At 37.0% G+C, this 16,453-nt stretch overlaps 1 protein-coding gene across 5 annotated transcripts in view; it reads right to left on the bottom strand.

The window, feature by feature from the left end:
• Nucleotides 1–4,860: 4,860 nt before the first annotated feature.
• Nucleotides 4,861–16,453, bottom strand: part of LOC106881548 (zinc finger protein 239) — a 34,160-nt gene continuing 22,567 nt past the window's right edge. For 2 of the 5 annotated variants that reach the window (XM_052970599.1, XM_052970597.1), the window contains 2 exons: nt 16,040–16,227; nt 10,708–12,803 (listed from right to left, as the gene is read on the bottom strand). In XM_052970599.1, the coding sequence (XP_052826559.1) occupies nt 11,580–12,443 (864 nt within the window). In that variant the 5' untranslated portion in view covers nt 12,444–12,803; nt 16,040–16,227 and the 3' untranslated portion in view covers nt 10,708–11,579. Of the gene's footprint in view, nt 5,535–10,707; nt 12,804–16,039; nt 16,228–16,453 lie in introns of those variants that run through there. The other 3 variants (XM_052970600.1, XM_052970598.1, XM_052970601.1) reach the window with 2 other exon arrangements.

Here is a 16,453-nt window from a genome sequence, read left to right as displayed (position 1 = left end):
TAAATATAGAGATTTTGAGACGCTACTATGAAAGGTTGCTAAATGAAGAGAATGAATGAGAGAAAGAGAGTCTGCCAAATGTCGGCCCACTATCAGAATTGACAGTACCTTGGTAGATTATGCAATTAATGATATGAAGACAGGGAAAGCACCTGGCCCATCAGAAATCCCCAATGAGATGCTTAAAAGATCTGGCAGTGTATGCTTTTGTCTGGTCACCCATATAGTTAACCAGGTGGTACTTGACAGAGTCATACCCAATGACTGGTGTAGCAGTACCATAGTCAACTGCTAGAAATAATTACAGAGGTATCAAATTGTTGGATCAGATGATGAAAGTTATGGAGAGAGTCATAACCCAACTAATTAGGGAGAGATTTAGTTTAGATGAGATGCAGTTTGGGTTTGTGCCAGGGAGAAGCACCACTGATGCTATATTTCTGGTAAGACAGTTGCAGGAGAAATATCTAGCCAAAGATAAATCTCTGTACTTGGCTTTTGTTGACTTGGAGAAAACCTTTGACAGGGTCCCCCAATCTGGTGGTCAATGTGGAAACTAGGGATAGATGAGTGGTTAGTGAGAACTGTACAAGACATGTACAGGGATGCTGTAAGTAAGGTGAGAGTTGGCAATGAGTAATCTACTATAATGTAAGACTCACCAGTCTTTGTCTTTATTCTATGTATCCCTATGTCTTTCGCTCTTCTTACCTCGACATATGACTCTGCATTCTGATGATGTCTACCACTACAACTGGTAAACAGAAACGATCGTAAATGTACTATTACTACCACTTTTCTTTATTAATTAAATTAATGGCTTACTAGTGCAAATGACCAACTTCTTTCTGTTATTTTTCTTCCATTTTCTTCTTGCATATATATATATATATATATATATATATATGAGCTGTGAACTTTATTTGCCTATCTGTATTCTTCTATCTATTGCTTTACTCTTTATTCTTCTACTATTTTATTCCTTTATAAACTGTGAATTCCTTGTCTAAAATTTGCATACATACTTACCTTGTAACTGATGACAGAATATCCTGTGTATGAATTAGGTTGTCCGGAAAGTTCATGCCGATTTATAGTAGCTTACCTTTCGACTTATTTGCCACGAAACCACCTCAATTCTGGGAAGAGGGTATTTTCAAGTTAAAGGAAAGATGGAAACGCATTGTGCAACAAAATGGTTCATATTTGGTCGATTAAAAATGTAATGGCAAGTATTTATTGACCTTTTTCTTTCCTTTAAAAATCGGCACAAACTTTCCAGACAACCCAATAGATGCTAACCTATCACTTGGGATATTGCAGAAACAGCTGTAAGATATCCAATAATCAATTAGTTAACTAACTAACTAATTAATTACCTCAAATTCACCTAACTCTAATTAAATATTGTAAATGACTTGAGATACTCATCCTACCTTGGTTTTTGTTTCCTCTAATATATACCTGCTAATTTGGAAGCCTAGCTCCAACTTCAGTTGTGAACTTGAAACCTAACGGATGACCAATTATAGCACTTACACAGCATACCTATTCATTTAGATAACCAGTGAACTAAACCCCTCATGTTCTACGTATATATTGTTTATATGTATATAGAAGTATGAAGAGGGGTTTATTCATAAGAACAGTTTCATGTTTTCATATTTCTAATAGAACTCCACTATCTTCTCAATTTCTAACTGTTTTACATATTTAACCCATTTCCCATACATCACTAGAATTTTCTCTTACCATCTTGTACCTTAATCATTTTCTAAGTTTTTTCTTTCTTTTTGTTTTTACTATTAACAGACAACAACATTTATTAAACAAAGAAATAGAAAAAAGAAAACAAGTGGGAGTTAAGCAGCAAAAGGTGGAGGGGAGGGGACAATGGACCACATCCCACAAAACAAATGGTGTGCTCAGCTGCACTTCACAGTCATGATCCTGATGGTGTTGCTGCAGTGAATGGCCAGCAATACTCACTATAGCAGCTGCTCCACCTCGCAGTGTTCACTTCTCAGATGGGCTGCTGTTATCCCAATTTTGTGGAGGTAATTGGTAGTGCAAGGCCCAAGATCAACTGACGTTTCAATGGTGACAGGCACCTACTAATAGTGACTGGTCAGGCAACTGAATTTTTTTCCTCTCTCTCCTGCATTATGGGCAGCGATGCTCAGATTTGCAACTGATGCAGCAAGGTGAAGCTGGAGAATGTATTACTGCATATCACATCCCAGACTAGAGATCTGCCTCCCTTGAACAAGAAGGGGCACTTACCATTTCCACAGTCAAGACTTACTGGCTCCAGCTGAGACAGGAAGATAACTGTGTCAAGGCCTCTTCTAATTATGTTGTTCAGAGATGCATGTTGGAGGAATTGGCTTATGCTAAGAATGCAGGAAAACGGAAGCAAGCCAAATTCATCAACTACCACTCCACAATGGCATTTATGTGGCTTTCACCCATGGAGACCAAGGTGTTGGCCACTCTGATATGAGTGCACTCATTATCTATAACAGCACTGATAGATGAAGAGAGCATCAAATTGAGCCATGCACCACTGTTTGACTGCAAAATGGAACAGAGACAGGCAAGGTCTAATGATGTCTCAATCTGCCTGATGTCATCCCAGTAATGTTAGACATCTAAGTTGACATTCATGTCTTTCAACTGTATACCATTCTTCTAGGTTTGGAACATTTACTGCAGCTCTTTAACAAATAAATTTATTAATACAATAAAGAATAGCTTCTGATTATTCTTTAACCAGTATTAATTATGGTTGGATTTGTAAGATCTACAGAAGACTGTGTAGTTAGTTGTTTGTAGGTAGTAAGTCTGGGAAGATATATAGCTTGAACTTAAGTTATCAGAAAGTCATGCAGTTTGTTTGTTTTAAACACAGAATATGTATATTCATCTGGTTATAACTGGTTAATATCTGGCATTTGATATCAAATGACTTTACTTTTTCCACTAGAAGACATCTTCATCCCTGGTTTAACAATCTTTATGCTTGCTATCTAATCAACTGTTGAATTCAAGCTCTACCATCTTGAAATCTTTATAAGACAGCATCCTATTGATGTCCAAACTGGTCCTCTTCCATCTGAAGAACTGCTTTGCTGTCCCAAGATTGTCATATATTTTTCACAGCACCCTACTTAAAACTAGAAACCTTATCTCACTAATCCCCAAAATTATATTTGGTATTGTGCAAAGGACATTTGCAATATCTGATTTAATGCTACCAACTGGCCTTGGGATTCACTCCTAATAAATTAGTTCTGTCAATATTATCTACTGTTGTTGGCCTCTTGTCATGCTTTCATCAATGAGTTTCTCTATAACACCACAAAACATATCACAATCTAGGTACAGAAAATGTGTGTGTGACCTAGACACAACATGGCTTTAATAAAACATCATCCAGTGTCATATTTCAGCTTTGCATATTTACTTGACCAGCACCAGCAGGCATTCTTCAGCTCTACCTCCCATCTCTACTGTACACTTAGTTGAATACTATACCTCTGATGTTGACTGGTATCCAGCTGGATAACAATAGTTTCCAAATTGGTCTCAACTCAGGCTTTTTCAGTCTATATCTGTTGCTATGCTGCTTCAGTGCTGACCATTCCCTTGGCATACAACCCTCAATAATATCACCAAATGTAGTTTGGAATCAGCCAGTTTTCCAATGCAATTAGAATAGGAAAAAATAGGTGTTATTATCCTCTGGAGGAAATGCAGATCATGTGGGGTTTTCAGAAGTTGCTTGCAAATATCAACTTGCCTCCATGCTTAAGCTGGGGTCAATTCATGAGGCACAATTTGGCAGTGCCGGATGTTTTTGCTGAAGTGTGAAGGTTACAACCCACACTGGAGTGTAAGATGCTGAGCTCACCTGATACTCTGTGCTACTCACCAGATTTACCTCTATGGCTTCGAGTACCTCAGAATTCATAGTTTTAGGCCTACCTGACCTTGCTTGATTGTCAAGGTTCTTGCAATCTGAGAGAAATTTCTTGAACCATCTGGTTACTCTTCTGTAATTTTAACTGTGCCTTCACACAACAAATGTTTTTGGTTGCTTCTGCAGCTTTATGGGCCAATTCGAGCACATAAAGTATAAGTTCCTGAATTAGACTTAATTTGTACATTCATCTGTGTAGCTTTTAAATCACATACTGAGCAAAGCAATATACATCCTCAGTGGGTATCTTCCACAGCTTGAACTGCTTTGGTCTCATAATATACATGCCACAAACTTGTACATTGCAAAGTTTTTGACTTGCCTTTGTAATACAAACTTACTATCAGCCAAGTCTAATTACATTTGTCTATGTATCTGTTATATTTTCTATAAGTTATTGTTCTTGCTTTGTTTCATAGCAACAAACTGTATGAATTTAAATAACAGAGGTCACACTATTTATAATGCTAGTTGTATTGTATAGCTTTTATAAAATGACCATCAGGGAAAATATGGATGTATTTTTTTTCATGACATCAGTACAAGTAACTTGCTAGACAAAGAAAAGAACTCCTCAATTAAGGAGACGGGAAGATGGCTTTAGGTCAGGTGTTGAGAGGCTAAAATATGATAGTGAAATGGGCTCCTTACTTTGGAGGAGATACATCGTTACCCTGCATTATATAAGGATGGGTAGAAGTAACTGGAAAGAAGCTTATACATATATATATGTATGTAACATAATATTTGAAACTCTTAACCAAAATGGCTAAACTATAGTTTTATTATATAACTTTTAACCACAGTAACTGAAATATATTCTTGTATACAGGGTGGGTGAAAAGTAAGTAGGCTTTAAAAATTGGTTATAAAATTCATAATCCTTTTACAAATTTATTGAAACAAATGATACATGTTCTTTATTACATGGGAAAATGAAAGTAAATCTTCCTATTTCAACAAAAGCACCAGTGACATCAACCAGTTTCCACAAACAGCCAGGGATGGAATGAACAACTTTCTGAAGGACATTGTTTGGGATATTGAGAACCTCCTGGATCAGTGTCTCCAAGTCCTCCAGTGTGCAAGGTTTTGTCTTGTACACCTCTTTTGTGTAACCCCACAGGTAAAAATCACACAGAGTGAGATCTGGACTTCTGCAGTTAGTCCTCAGGTTTTAGCTTCTGCATGTAATGGGGTTTCTGTGGACAAAAATCCTATTCTTTATGCAACACCATACGTATTGTGTGCCTTGTTAGTCCACTTTCACAAGCTGCCTGACGTGTTGATTTTTGTGAGCTGGGATTAAATATTTCCTGCATTGTTGCCACATTCTCCTTTGATTGGGATGTGGTTGTGCGCTACATCTTGTATTGTTCACAGAGCCTTTGGTTATCAGCTTTGCATGACAACCTTTTATTGTCTCTGGATGTAGTGGTGCATGCTTACCTTTCCATGCATAAGACCATCTCTGAACCAAACCAACGAAATTCCACACTTCATAGTGTGCTGCTATCTTAGCTCACTCCTGAACAGTCAAGCAACTGGCCATCTGCAAAATAAGAAATAAGACAATAAGAAATCCCCATTAGTGTTGTCTGATTAAAAAATAATTTTGTGATGGCTTCAGTGATACTAAAACTTCTATAAGCAATTTCTAATGCCTAGTTACTTTCCACCCAGCCTGTAGACTGACATTGTGATATCTTCAGATAAAATCAATATTGTTGGTGTCTGGTACTGTAACTCTTATTGCTCTCTTAAAACCTTGTCAAAACTGGATCCAGAAGCAGAAATTGAATAACTGAAAATGCAATTAAGAGTGCAGAGAAAACGAGCTAAAGTTATACATTCTCTCCCTGACACTGGACATGGTTAGATAAGGGTTTTAACAAAAGTGTTGTGTCAGCCTTGGTATACTCAAAGAACGTATATTAAAGACTGGCTCAACATTATCAGGGAATACTGTGAGAAAAAAATTTGGTATGTTTGAACCAATGAATCCATGAGTCAATGTCTTGAGGTGCTTTGTTTTGTATTTCAGATTAATGAAGTCGTTCTGTGGAGAAAGAGGAAATACAATTGAGGAATGGTGGTTTTTGGAGACTAAAGACTTACAGAAAAAGACCAACAGCAGATCAGCCATATTGAATGAGAGTTTGATGCCAGTATCAACCACTAATAAGTTGGGACAGATATTTAGTATTACTAAGTATAGTAATTATGGTCAGTGAGTTATGGGTTCATTTACATTTAGTATTGTAATATCAAAGATTCTAAGAAAATAGTTGCTACAAAACTGTAGAGTTTCACTTTTGGGTTTGTCTGTGAAATAATAAATCAACAGAAAATTGCTATCGATAATCTGTCTTGGTCAGATCAGTGAACAACATATGGCAATATTAGGTGTTGAACTTCTGCATTATACTCTCAAATACTGCATTTTCTTGATCCTTTTCACAGGAACACAATGAGGACGAGGCTCTTTTGGACCATGAAGAGGCCAAAAGAGCATTTTCTTGAGAACCATCTTACAGAATACTGGTAGAGATTGACTGAGAATGGTTTCTCTGATGTCTAGTCTCTCAGTAATCTCAGTCTTGAGACATTGTCTAATTTCTTGAGTTTTAACTGTAACTTTCTTTCCTTTTATCTAATCTATGACCCTTGAAAAGAATTAATTTGTCATTCGTATTTTTACTTTGGTTCTTTACTCTGCAGTTATGAGAAAAAAAGTTATCTAACCTTATGAGATGAAGAGATATCATGAAACCTATCTTAATACAAAAAATTATTCTATCTGATTATGGTTGATAAATAATAGAACTTTTTTTGTAATGTGTTTTCCATGCTGGCATGGGTTAGTTTGACTGGAGAGTTGCGCCAGGCTCCTGTCCATTTTGGCTAGGTTTCTATGGCTGGATGTCCTTCCTAATGTTAACCACTCCACAGAGTGTACTGGGTGTCTTTTACATGTCACAGGCACTGAATATCAATTTTTTTTTTACTGAAAACAAATTAAAATACTCACCAGCCAATGCTAAACAAACAACTTACTGCTGAGACTGAATCTAATTCACAATTATAGCTGTGAGTAAACATTTTCTGCATCAAATGTTTTAGTTCTTTAATATGAAAATGTTAGATCACTGCTTGATTACATATACTTTATAACAGAAGACACATTGCTTATATTAACAAAAGTAATCTTGACTAAAAGCAAAATCCAACATCATTTTGGAATTTTTTGAAACAATGTATGTTGACCTATATTATGCAGTAAGTACTTTTTCTTTTAAGACAGAAGCATGTGACTGGATAGAGATTTGATTGCTAGTTCTAGCAGATAGATTGACTACATACAGGTTCTTATATTGGTATGAGTTGGATTTTGTTTTAAACCCTTTAACATTTAGATTACTTTGTTAAATGTAATGTTTTGAATTCAGCAGGCCCAAGAAGGGTATCAATAACAGTTGTTTGTAACTTCAGTTTATGTGCAGATTTAAAATTTTGTTAGCAGGTAATTGCCAGAGCAGCTGTCTGGCTTCCGTGCTGGTGGCACGTAAATAGCACCATTTGAGCGTGTTTGTTACCGGTGTCACCTTGCTGGCACTTGTGCCGGTGGCACGTGAAAAAACATTTGAGCGAGGTTGTTGCCAGTGCAGGTGACATGTAAAAAACATCATTTGAGCGTGGCCGTTGCCAGTACCGCAGGACTGACCCTCGTGCCGGTGGCATGTAAAAGCACCCACTACACTCTCGGAGTGGTTGGCGTTAGGAAGGGCATCTAGCTGTAGAAACTCTCCCAGATCAGATTGGAGCCTGGTGCAGCCATCTGGTTTGCTAGTCCTCAGTCAAATCATCCAACGCATGCTAGCATGGAAAGCAGACGTTAAACGATGATGATGATGATGCTAATGATTTACAATGATGTACAGTTTTATTTTTATCTGATATAAAAAAAAAAATCAAATTTGACTTCTATTGACAGGTAAAATTAACAGGTATAAAAGCAATGACTTTATGGATAAACACTAGTAATGAATCTTCACCTGTCTTACCTGTTTGCTTTGTTACTAAAATCATTCAACAATGATTCAGACACAACTGTTTTTTTGTTTGTTTTTTTCTCTTCTACTTTTTGTAAATCTTTGGGTGTAATTCCTTCAAAGTTAGAATCACTGAATACTGAAGTCATGTTGGTAATTCATCATCATCATTTAACATCCATTGTCCATACTGGCATGGGTTAGACGGTTTGATTGGGCTGGCATGCTGGAAGGCTGCACCAGACACCAGTCTGATTTGGTATGGCTTTCTGCAGCTGGATGCCCTTCCTAATGCTAACCACTCTGAGAATGTAATGGGTGCTTTTACATGCCATTTGCATGACACTGGGGTGCGTTAACTTGCCACCGGCACGGGTGTTAATTTGCTTCACACTGGTATCTGCCACAACTGTGATTATGCTTGGCTTGATGGGTTTTCTTTTCAAGCACAACATAATGCCAAAGGTCTTGGTCATTGCCTCCATGAGGCCCAACACTTGAAAGGAACTCAGCCACTTTGCTTCTGTGAGGCCCAATGCCTGAAAGGAACTCGGTCACCTTGTCTCCATGAGGCGCAACACTCGAAAGGAACTGAGTCACTTTACTTCCACATGGACCAATGCTCAAAAGGAACTTGGCTACTTTGTCTCCATGAGGCCCAACACTCAAGAGGAACTCTGCCACTTTGCCTCTGTGAAGCCCAATGTTCAAAAGATGTTCTTTATATACTACCAGCACAGGTGCACTTGGCTTGACAGGTCCTCTCAAGCACAGCACATTGCCAAAGGTCTCAGTCACCAATCATTGCCTTTGTGAGGCCCAAAGTTCAAAGATCATGCTTTACCACCTTGTCCCAGTCTTCCTGCGTCTACCTCTACCACAGGTTCCCTCCACAGTTAGAGACCGCCACTTCTTTACACAGCTGTCCTCATCCATATGCACCACATGACCATACCAGCGCAGTCATCTCCCTTGCACATCTAGCGAAATGATTTCATTTCTTTCAAGCCTATGCATGTCCTCAGCTGTTATAGCCCATGTATCACTGCCATGCAACAGAGCTGTTCACACACAGGCATCAAACAATCTGCCTTTTACTCTGAGTGAGAGGCCCTTTTTTGCTAGCAGAGGTATGAGCTCTCTGAACTTTGCCCAGCCAATTCTCATTCTCACAGCCACGCTCTCGGAACATCCATGTCCACTACCAACATGGTCACCTAGATAACAGAAGCTATCTACTGCCTCAAGCTTGCCCCACTGGCAGTTGATGGAGTCTATTTTCTGTACATTTTCAGCGTTTATTGTACCAGTGCACCTTCCACATACAAAAGTTAGTTTCTCTGTTAACCTTCCTCTGATGTTGCTGCACCTTTTATGTGTCCAAAACTTCCACTGGGTGCATCTTATGGAGTTCTAACTATACCTTTTCCACAGATTAAGCAGAGCCATCTACCTGAAGGGATTTGAGATTTGTCGGCCTTCCTACTTACTATGACTTTGGTTTTTGCTAGGTTAACTCTAAGGTCTTTTGATTCTAGGCCTTGCTTCCAAACTTGGAACTTCTCTAGTTCAGGAAGTGATTCAGCTATAAGAGCAAGGTCATCAGCATACAGGAACAACCAGTCTTGAATTCTTGTTGTTGTTGCCTGGAGGACTATGATGAATAAGAGTGGACTGAACACCAATCCTTGGTGAACTCCTACTTGTACCCTGAATTCTTCACTGTACGTGTTGCCCACACTCACCTTACTGGTAGCGTCCCTGTACAAGGCTTGTACGACTCTCACCAACCACTCATCTATCTCTAGTTTCTGCACTGACCACCAGATAAGGGATCAGGAAACCCTGTCAAAAGCTTTCTCCAAGTCAACAAAAGTCAAGTACTGTGGTTTATCTTTGGCTAGACATTTCTCCTGCAGTTGCCTTACCAGAAATATAACATCAGTGGCGCTTGTACCTAGCACAAAACCAAACTGCATCTCATCTCGACTAACTCTCTCCCTAATTAGTTGGGCTATGACTCTCTGCGTAACTTTCATCACCTGATCCAACAATTTAATACCTCTGTAATTATATCTATCTAAGGGATCACCTTTACCTTTGTAGCAGCTGACTATGGTGCTGCTACTTTGGGTATGACTCCTTCATGAACCATCTGATTTGCAATACAGGTGACTAGACCATAACCCACACCAGATATTTTTAATTATAAAGGGAAAAAAATCCATCTCCACTTCAAATGTTGCTAAAACCTTGTGTTTTAGCAAATATTCTAATATTCTTCAACCAACTTTATTTTAACTTTGAGTTATGAAGAATATTCACGAAGAGTGGTGAAACTTACAGTTAAGATGAAAAAATGAAATATGGGAATATCTTGTATGACAGACATGTGTCCATTCCCTACCTGCATACAAAAGGTAGTTGAAAACATTGATGAGGATGAAGCACAAATTATGTCATTCATTTTGCATTTATATTAAGTTGAAGAGTTCTTGCAAATTAACCATCAAGTCATTGAGGGATTATACTATAAATAAAAGAATTGATAAAATTATATAAATCTAAACCATCAAAAGAATGTATTCCATCATTCTCTTGATGGGATGCATACATGTAACAGTAGATTGAGCAGAAGAAACCAAGTTTCAAAAAGAAGAAAACCAAATGGTGGAATGTCATCAACAAATCTTTATTTGACACGTCTCAGGTTAGCAGCAGCAGGCAATGAAAATATTATTCTAAGTAGCAGCAGGCTAATGCGAATATTCTTGTTTGTGTGCTATGAGAAGTGGTGGAAGCAGTATGTCTAACAGGTCAAGCTGTCTGCTAGAAAGCAAAACAGAAAAAGAACTGACCATTGTGTTGGAGCAATTGAAAACTACTGTCCCTGGTGCTTTGAGGGAGATTCTATTTATATTTTCAGAGGAAACTTAATGTCAGCACCAGAACAAAGGGGATGTTATCCCTTATCTATGTTTCAATTCTCAGTGACCTATGAAAACTACTTAATTTAAGGAAATGTGATAAAATATGACAGCTGACCTCCTGATGTGCTATATGTTAGAGAAAGGAAAAAATATTGGAGTGAAATCTAAGTTATAGTTTTAATTCTCAAGCTAAGCAGTTAAAATTTATCTACATACACAATAAAATTTAAACCAGAATATTTATAAGATACATAAAAGAATATATATAACATACATATGTATATCTTATCATGGTATAATAAAATATTTCATTTTATGATTTATATAGTTATTTTTAACTTAATAACTGTACAGTGATGTTATCTCTGATTTATGATAATACATTTCTCAATTATTTATTCTCAATGTCAAATTATCAAATAGTTTCTTTGTAACAGAAAATGTGTTAAGTATTAAAAATATCACATTTGTAAATCATCTTAAAAATGTATAGCTGTGGCTATATAAAAATATAGTGTTAAGAGGCTGTTATGACACTGTTATATCTTATTTCTAGTTTCAATATATTTATGGTCGTATATAACTTTCATAAAATTACTTTTGACATATATGTGATTACTTCTCTGTATGAACACATAAATGCATAGTTAAGTGACTTTTTTGAGTGAATGATTTACCACAAATATCACAGTTAAATGGTTTCTCTCCTGTATGAATATACTTGTGCTTAGTTAAGCTACCTGTATGAGAGAATGATTTACCACAGATATCACAACAATAGGGTTCCTCTCTTGTATGAATGCGCTTGTGTATAGTTAATTCACCACTCTGAGATAATGATTTACCACAAATATCACACTGATATGGTTTCTCTCCTGTGTGAATCCGTTTATGAGCAATTAAGGTACCTCCTTGTGAGAATGACTTACCACAGATATCACAGCGATATGGCTTCTCTCCTGTATGAATACGTATGTGTTTAGTTAATTCACTTGTTTGAGAGAATGACTTACCACAGATATCACAGTGATGTGGTTTTTCTCCACTATGAATACGTAGATGAGTAGTTAAGTTACTACTTCCAGTGAATGATTTACCACAGATATCGCACTGATATGGTTTCTCACCAGTATGAATACGTTTGTGTTTAGTTAAGTTACTTCCTTCAGAGAATGATTTACCACAGATGTCACAGTGATATGGCTTCTCTCCTGTATGAATCCGTTTGTGTACAGTTAGCTCATCATTTCGAGAAAATGATTTACCACAGATATCACAGCTAAATGGTTTCTCTCCAGTATGAGTACGTTGGTGAGAAGTTAAATCACCACTTCCAGAGAATGATTTACCACAGATATCACAGTGATATGGTTTCTCTCCTGTATGAATGCGTTTGTGAGTAGTGAGATTACCTCTCTGAGAGAATGATTTGTGACATACATCACAGTGGTATGATGATTTTTTAATCTCTTTCGGCATCTCTTCAGGTAAAAAATATCAATCATTAAAGTTGTTCATTTTGGCAGAATTTTTCTTGTTTCTGTAGTCTTTTCCTGTCAAATATTTCTCCTCTAGTTCGAACACCTGTTATTGTTATGAAGATGTTGCAAGCTCATTTGTAATCCAAGTTTCATCTTGTATGCATTCTAGCTAGTGAAATAGAGAAATTTTGTCAATAATCTCACACACAACAAACATTCTACAGTAATTCCACAATAGATTTATATAAACAAAGTAATATCTGTTCTCTAAAGCATCTTCCTTTTGTCTTCAAAAGATGATAAATATTGATGGCTTATCTGAGTAAAAAATTCTCTCATCCCAATGTCATCTGATATTCTGAAATAAAAGAAACAGTATAACATATAGATACTTAAAATGTAGAGATGCAACAATGAAAATTTTACTATATTTCTATGCTGATAAACTATACACCACATTTATTCTATTCATGTCTTAATACACACTCATGTACAATATGTACCTCTAATTATGGGGAATGATATCTCCAGTATTAAATATGTTGCTTTTCTGCTGTGAAGTCGACATTGTGGAAATCGCACATTTTTTTCTAAAAATGAAATCAATTTGATTTTTTTAATGTTGATGAAGTCAAATAAGTTTATATTTAGTCTTACTATTCAATTTGTACAGTAGTGTACATTATTTTTCATATTTAGCATTTAAGCATGAATTTTCTAAATCCCGTCAAACATTTTTATTAAGAATCCTCTTTTTTTTAAATGGTGCTTAGATTATGTTTCAACCCCAACAGAATATTCTTTTTTTAAAGAGAATCTTAATAAATTGAAACAGCATTTTAAATTTTCAGAAGATGAGAAAAATATTTTAAACTACTTGTAACAAGATGGATATTATAAGTTAGAATTACCACTTTAAAAAGTATATTTTATAATGTGCATGTAAGAAGATTTCAAATGTATGTCCTTTACATGGATGTAAAAATTATCAGAAGGCAATATTCTTTCATTAATAAACATAACAATTTATTCCTTGATGGTAAATCACACATGTGGTAGTAAAAAAATTTTGGTCGCTGAAAGATTAGCGTTGATGTGTAATTCAAGGATGTAGAATAATGAGAGAAAAAAAATTATTTGCAATAGAAAATCTGATGTGTGTGTATATATCTTAGCATGTTGTTACATGTGACTGATATCCACTGGACAGCTAAATAAGAGTGTGTTAACATGTTAGATTCGAAGCAGCAACTCTTAAGGATCCATAGCATGTCGAGCTAGACGAGCCACAACCTCGTCAATAGTTTAGTGTTTATATCTGAACAGGATAAAACAAAGCAGCAACAAAAGGAACTAGGTGTTAACATTCTAACAATTAGACAGCAACTGAATAAATGCTCTTAAAAAGCAGACGTTGTTACTCTGGGTGGAAGTGATGAAATAGTTCGACAGCTAGCCTCAATTAACTACATTAGTGACCCAACGTTGGAATATTTTATTGAATTGTTTTCACAATATCTGTGCCTGTTCAGCTCTTTTGCCTGACACCTTGTACATTATCTCATGCTCCCTGCACTCTTGTCAGACACAGCTTGCCTCTATTGGACCCATGGTTGGTTATGTAATTAATAGAAAAAGTTGTCTGTCTTTTGCAACATGCCAGCATGCAATACTGTTGTCCTTGCTAATCTTAGCAAATGAGCACAAAAATAGTGCCAGGAACATCTTGCTTCAATTTCTTTCCATAGCCACTGCTAGCTCATATTACACATTCAGCAACTCCAATAATTTCTACAATTCTGAATGTTGTTTTTAAATGTTTTATTTTGCAATGACTTTCAGTCTGCAGAGGGGCAATGTAGTAAGATATGAGAGAACTATTTTATCACAGTAGCGTAATCTAGTTGCACTTGAGTAGACACCAGCCAGGTAGGGTTGGCGATGTATGAATTCAAGTAACAACTTCTGCCCAACTGTGAAATGCGCTTAGTTCATTGCAGCCTGGATGTTAAATGAACAATAGCATTTACTTTGAAGTACCACTGTTTGGATTTTCCTTTTCATCATGAAGAGTTGTGGTTTAAACAGCATTAATTATTATCACTACTTATGTGTTGAAACATTATTCTGGTTTTTATAACCAACATGAAGATTTGGCTGATTTGACATCACTCGCAAATATATCTGAAGAAAATGTTATTCTGATCATTATAACAAATTCGGAATTTTGGCGAAGTAGAAAGTCTTAGCGACTCTCTCAGTATAATTACAGAAATGTTATTCCACTCCTTATAACCAGTTTGAAGATAATGCTTCTTTAACAGTCCTAGCAACCTTATTGTATTTCTACTATGCAGCTTCCATGCCACACAACCTTTTTACTGCTTTAGCCAGTATTCATTCTACAGCCAATAACCTTACACAGTTAAAATATATAGCAAATCATCATCATTGTTTAACGTCCGCTTTCCATGCTAACATGGGTTGGACGATTTGACTGAGGACTGGTGAACCAGATGGCTACACCAGGCTCCAATCTGATTTGGCAGAGTTTCTACAGCTGGATGCCCTTCCTAACGCCAACCACTCTGAGAGTGTAGTGGGTACTTTTACATGCCACCGGCACGAAGGCCAGTCAGGAGGTACTGGCAACGGCCATGCTCGAAATGGTGTATTTTATGTGCCACCTGCACAGGAGCCAGTCCAGCGGTACTGGCAACGAACTCGCTTGAATGTCTTTTCACGTGCTATTTATGTGCCACCGGCACAGAAGCCAGACAGCTGGTGCTCTGGCAACGATCATGCTCGGACGGTGCTCTTAGTGATCTACTGGTACAGATGCCATCACGATTTTGCTTTCGCTTGCCCCAACAGGTCTTCGCAAGCCGAGTTTAGTGTTCAATGAAGAGACGTTGGCATGGGTACCAGTCTACAAATTTAGTTTGATTTCAATTTCACATGCCTCAACAGGTCTTCGCAAGCGGAGTTTAGTGTCCAATGAAGGAATGTTACGTGTAAGTGGGCTGGCTACATCCCAGGAAGAGGCCTTGGATTTTGGTCTCACTTGGCTTGCCGGGTCTTCTCACGCACAGCATATTTCCAAAGATCTCGGTTAGAAGTCATTGCCTCAGTGACGCCTAATGTTCGGAGGTCGTGCTTCACCACCTCATCCCAGGTCTTCCACGGGTTCCCTCAACCGCTAGGGCGTGGCACTTTTTCACACGGCTATCCTCATCCATTCTCGCCACATGTCCATACCAGTACAATCGTCTCTCTTGCACACCACAACTGATGCTTTTTAGGTTCAACTTTTCTCTCAAGATACTTACACTCTGTCGGGTATGAACACTGACATTACTCATCCATCGGAGCATACTGGCTTCATTCCTTGTGAGCTTACGCATGTCCTCAGCAGTAAATGATGTTATATTAATTTTTGTCTTACTACATATATCCCTCAGCAAATGTTTTAAATTAATTAACGTAAATTAATATTCACAACAGCAACATGTTCCTTTGTACACATTTGGTTCAGCGTTCTTTTAAAAAATTGTAAAATAATAAATTATTTTTGTATGAAAAATTGAATTATACTTTCTGAATTTTCTTGGAGCTTGACTTTCTTCACCATGACATTCAATCCTGAATTTTACAACATTTAGTACAAATAAGTGTTGACTTTCTGTACTTTGCTACATTGGTGTTTGTAGTTTCTTGCCTTGCCAATATCAAGTTTGAAAGGCTATCCTCAATTACATACTCGATCCAGTGTTTGAAATTTCCTGGAACATAAATTATGTTGATATTGTACATAGTACCTGTCTCTGTGAGGATAAAAGAAAAAAGTCAATTTTCTTTTCTGGTTAGTTGCAAACAGCAATATATTAGCAAAATTTTACTGTACTTAGTTGACATTGATTAATATGCATGATGCTAATGTAAATACCTCATCCACCAGCAACAAAATTCAGGTCTTTAATGCATCATTATGAAACAATGTGAGCATTT

Source organism: Octopus bimaculoides, chromosome 9 (genome assembly GCF_001194135.2).
Source record: "Octopus bimaculoides isolate UCB-OBI-ISO-001 chromosome 9, ASM119413v2, whole genome shotgun sequence".
In the NCBI taxonomy this organism is placed as follows: Eukaryota; Metazoa; Mollusca; class Cephalopoda; order Octopoda; family Octopodidae; genus Octopus; species Octopus bimaculoides.
The sequence above is the reverse complement of the archived record's forward strand: the minus strand, read 5'-3'. Positions and strand labels throughout refer to the sequence as shown.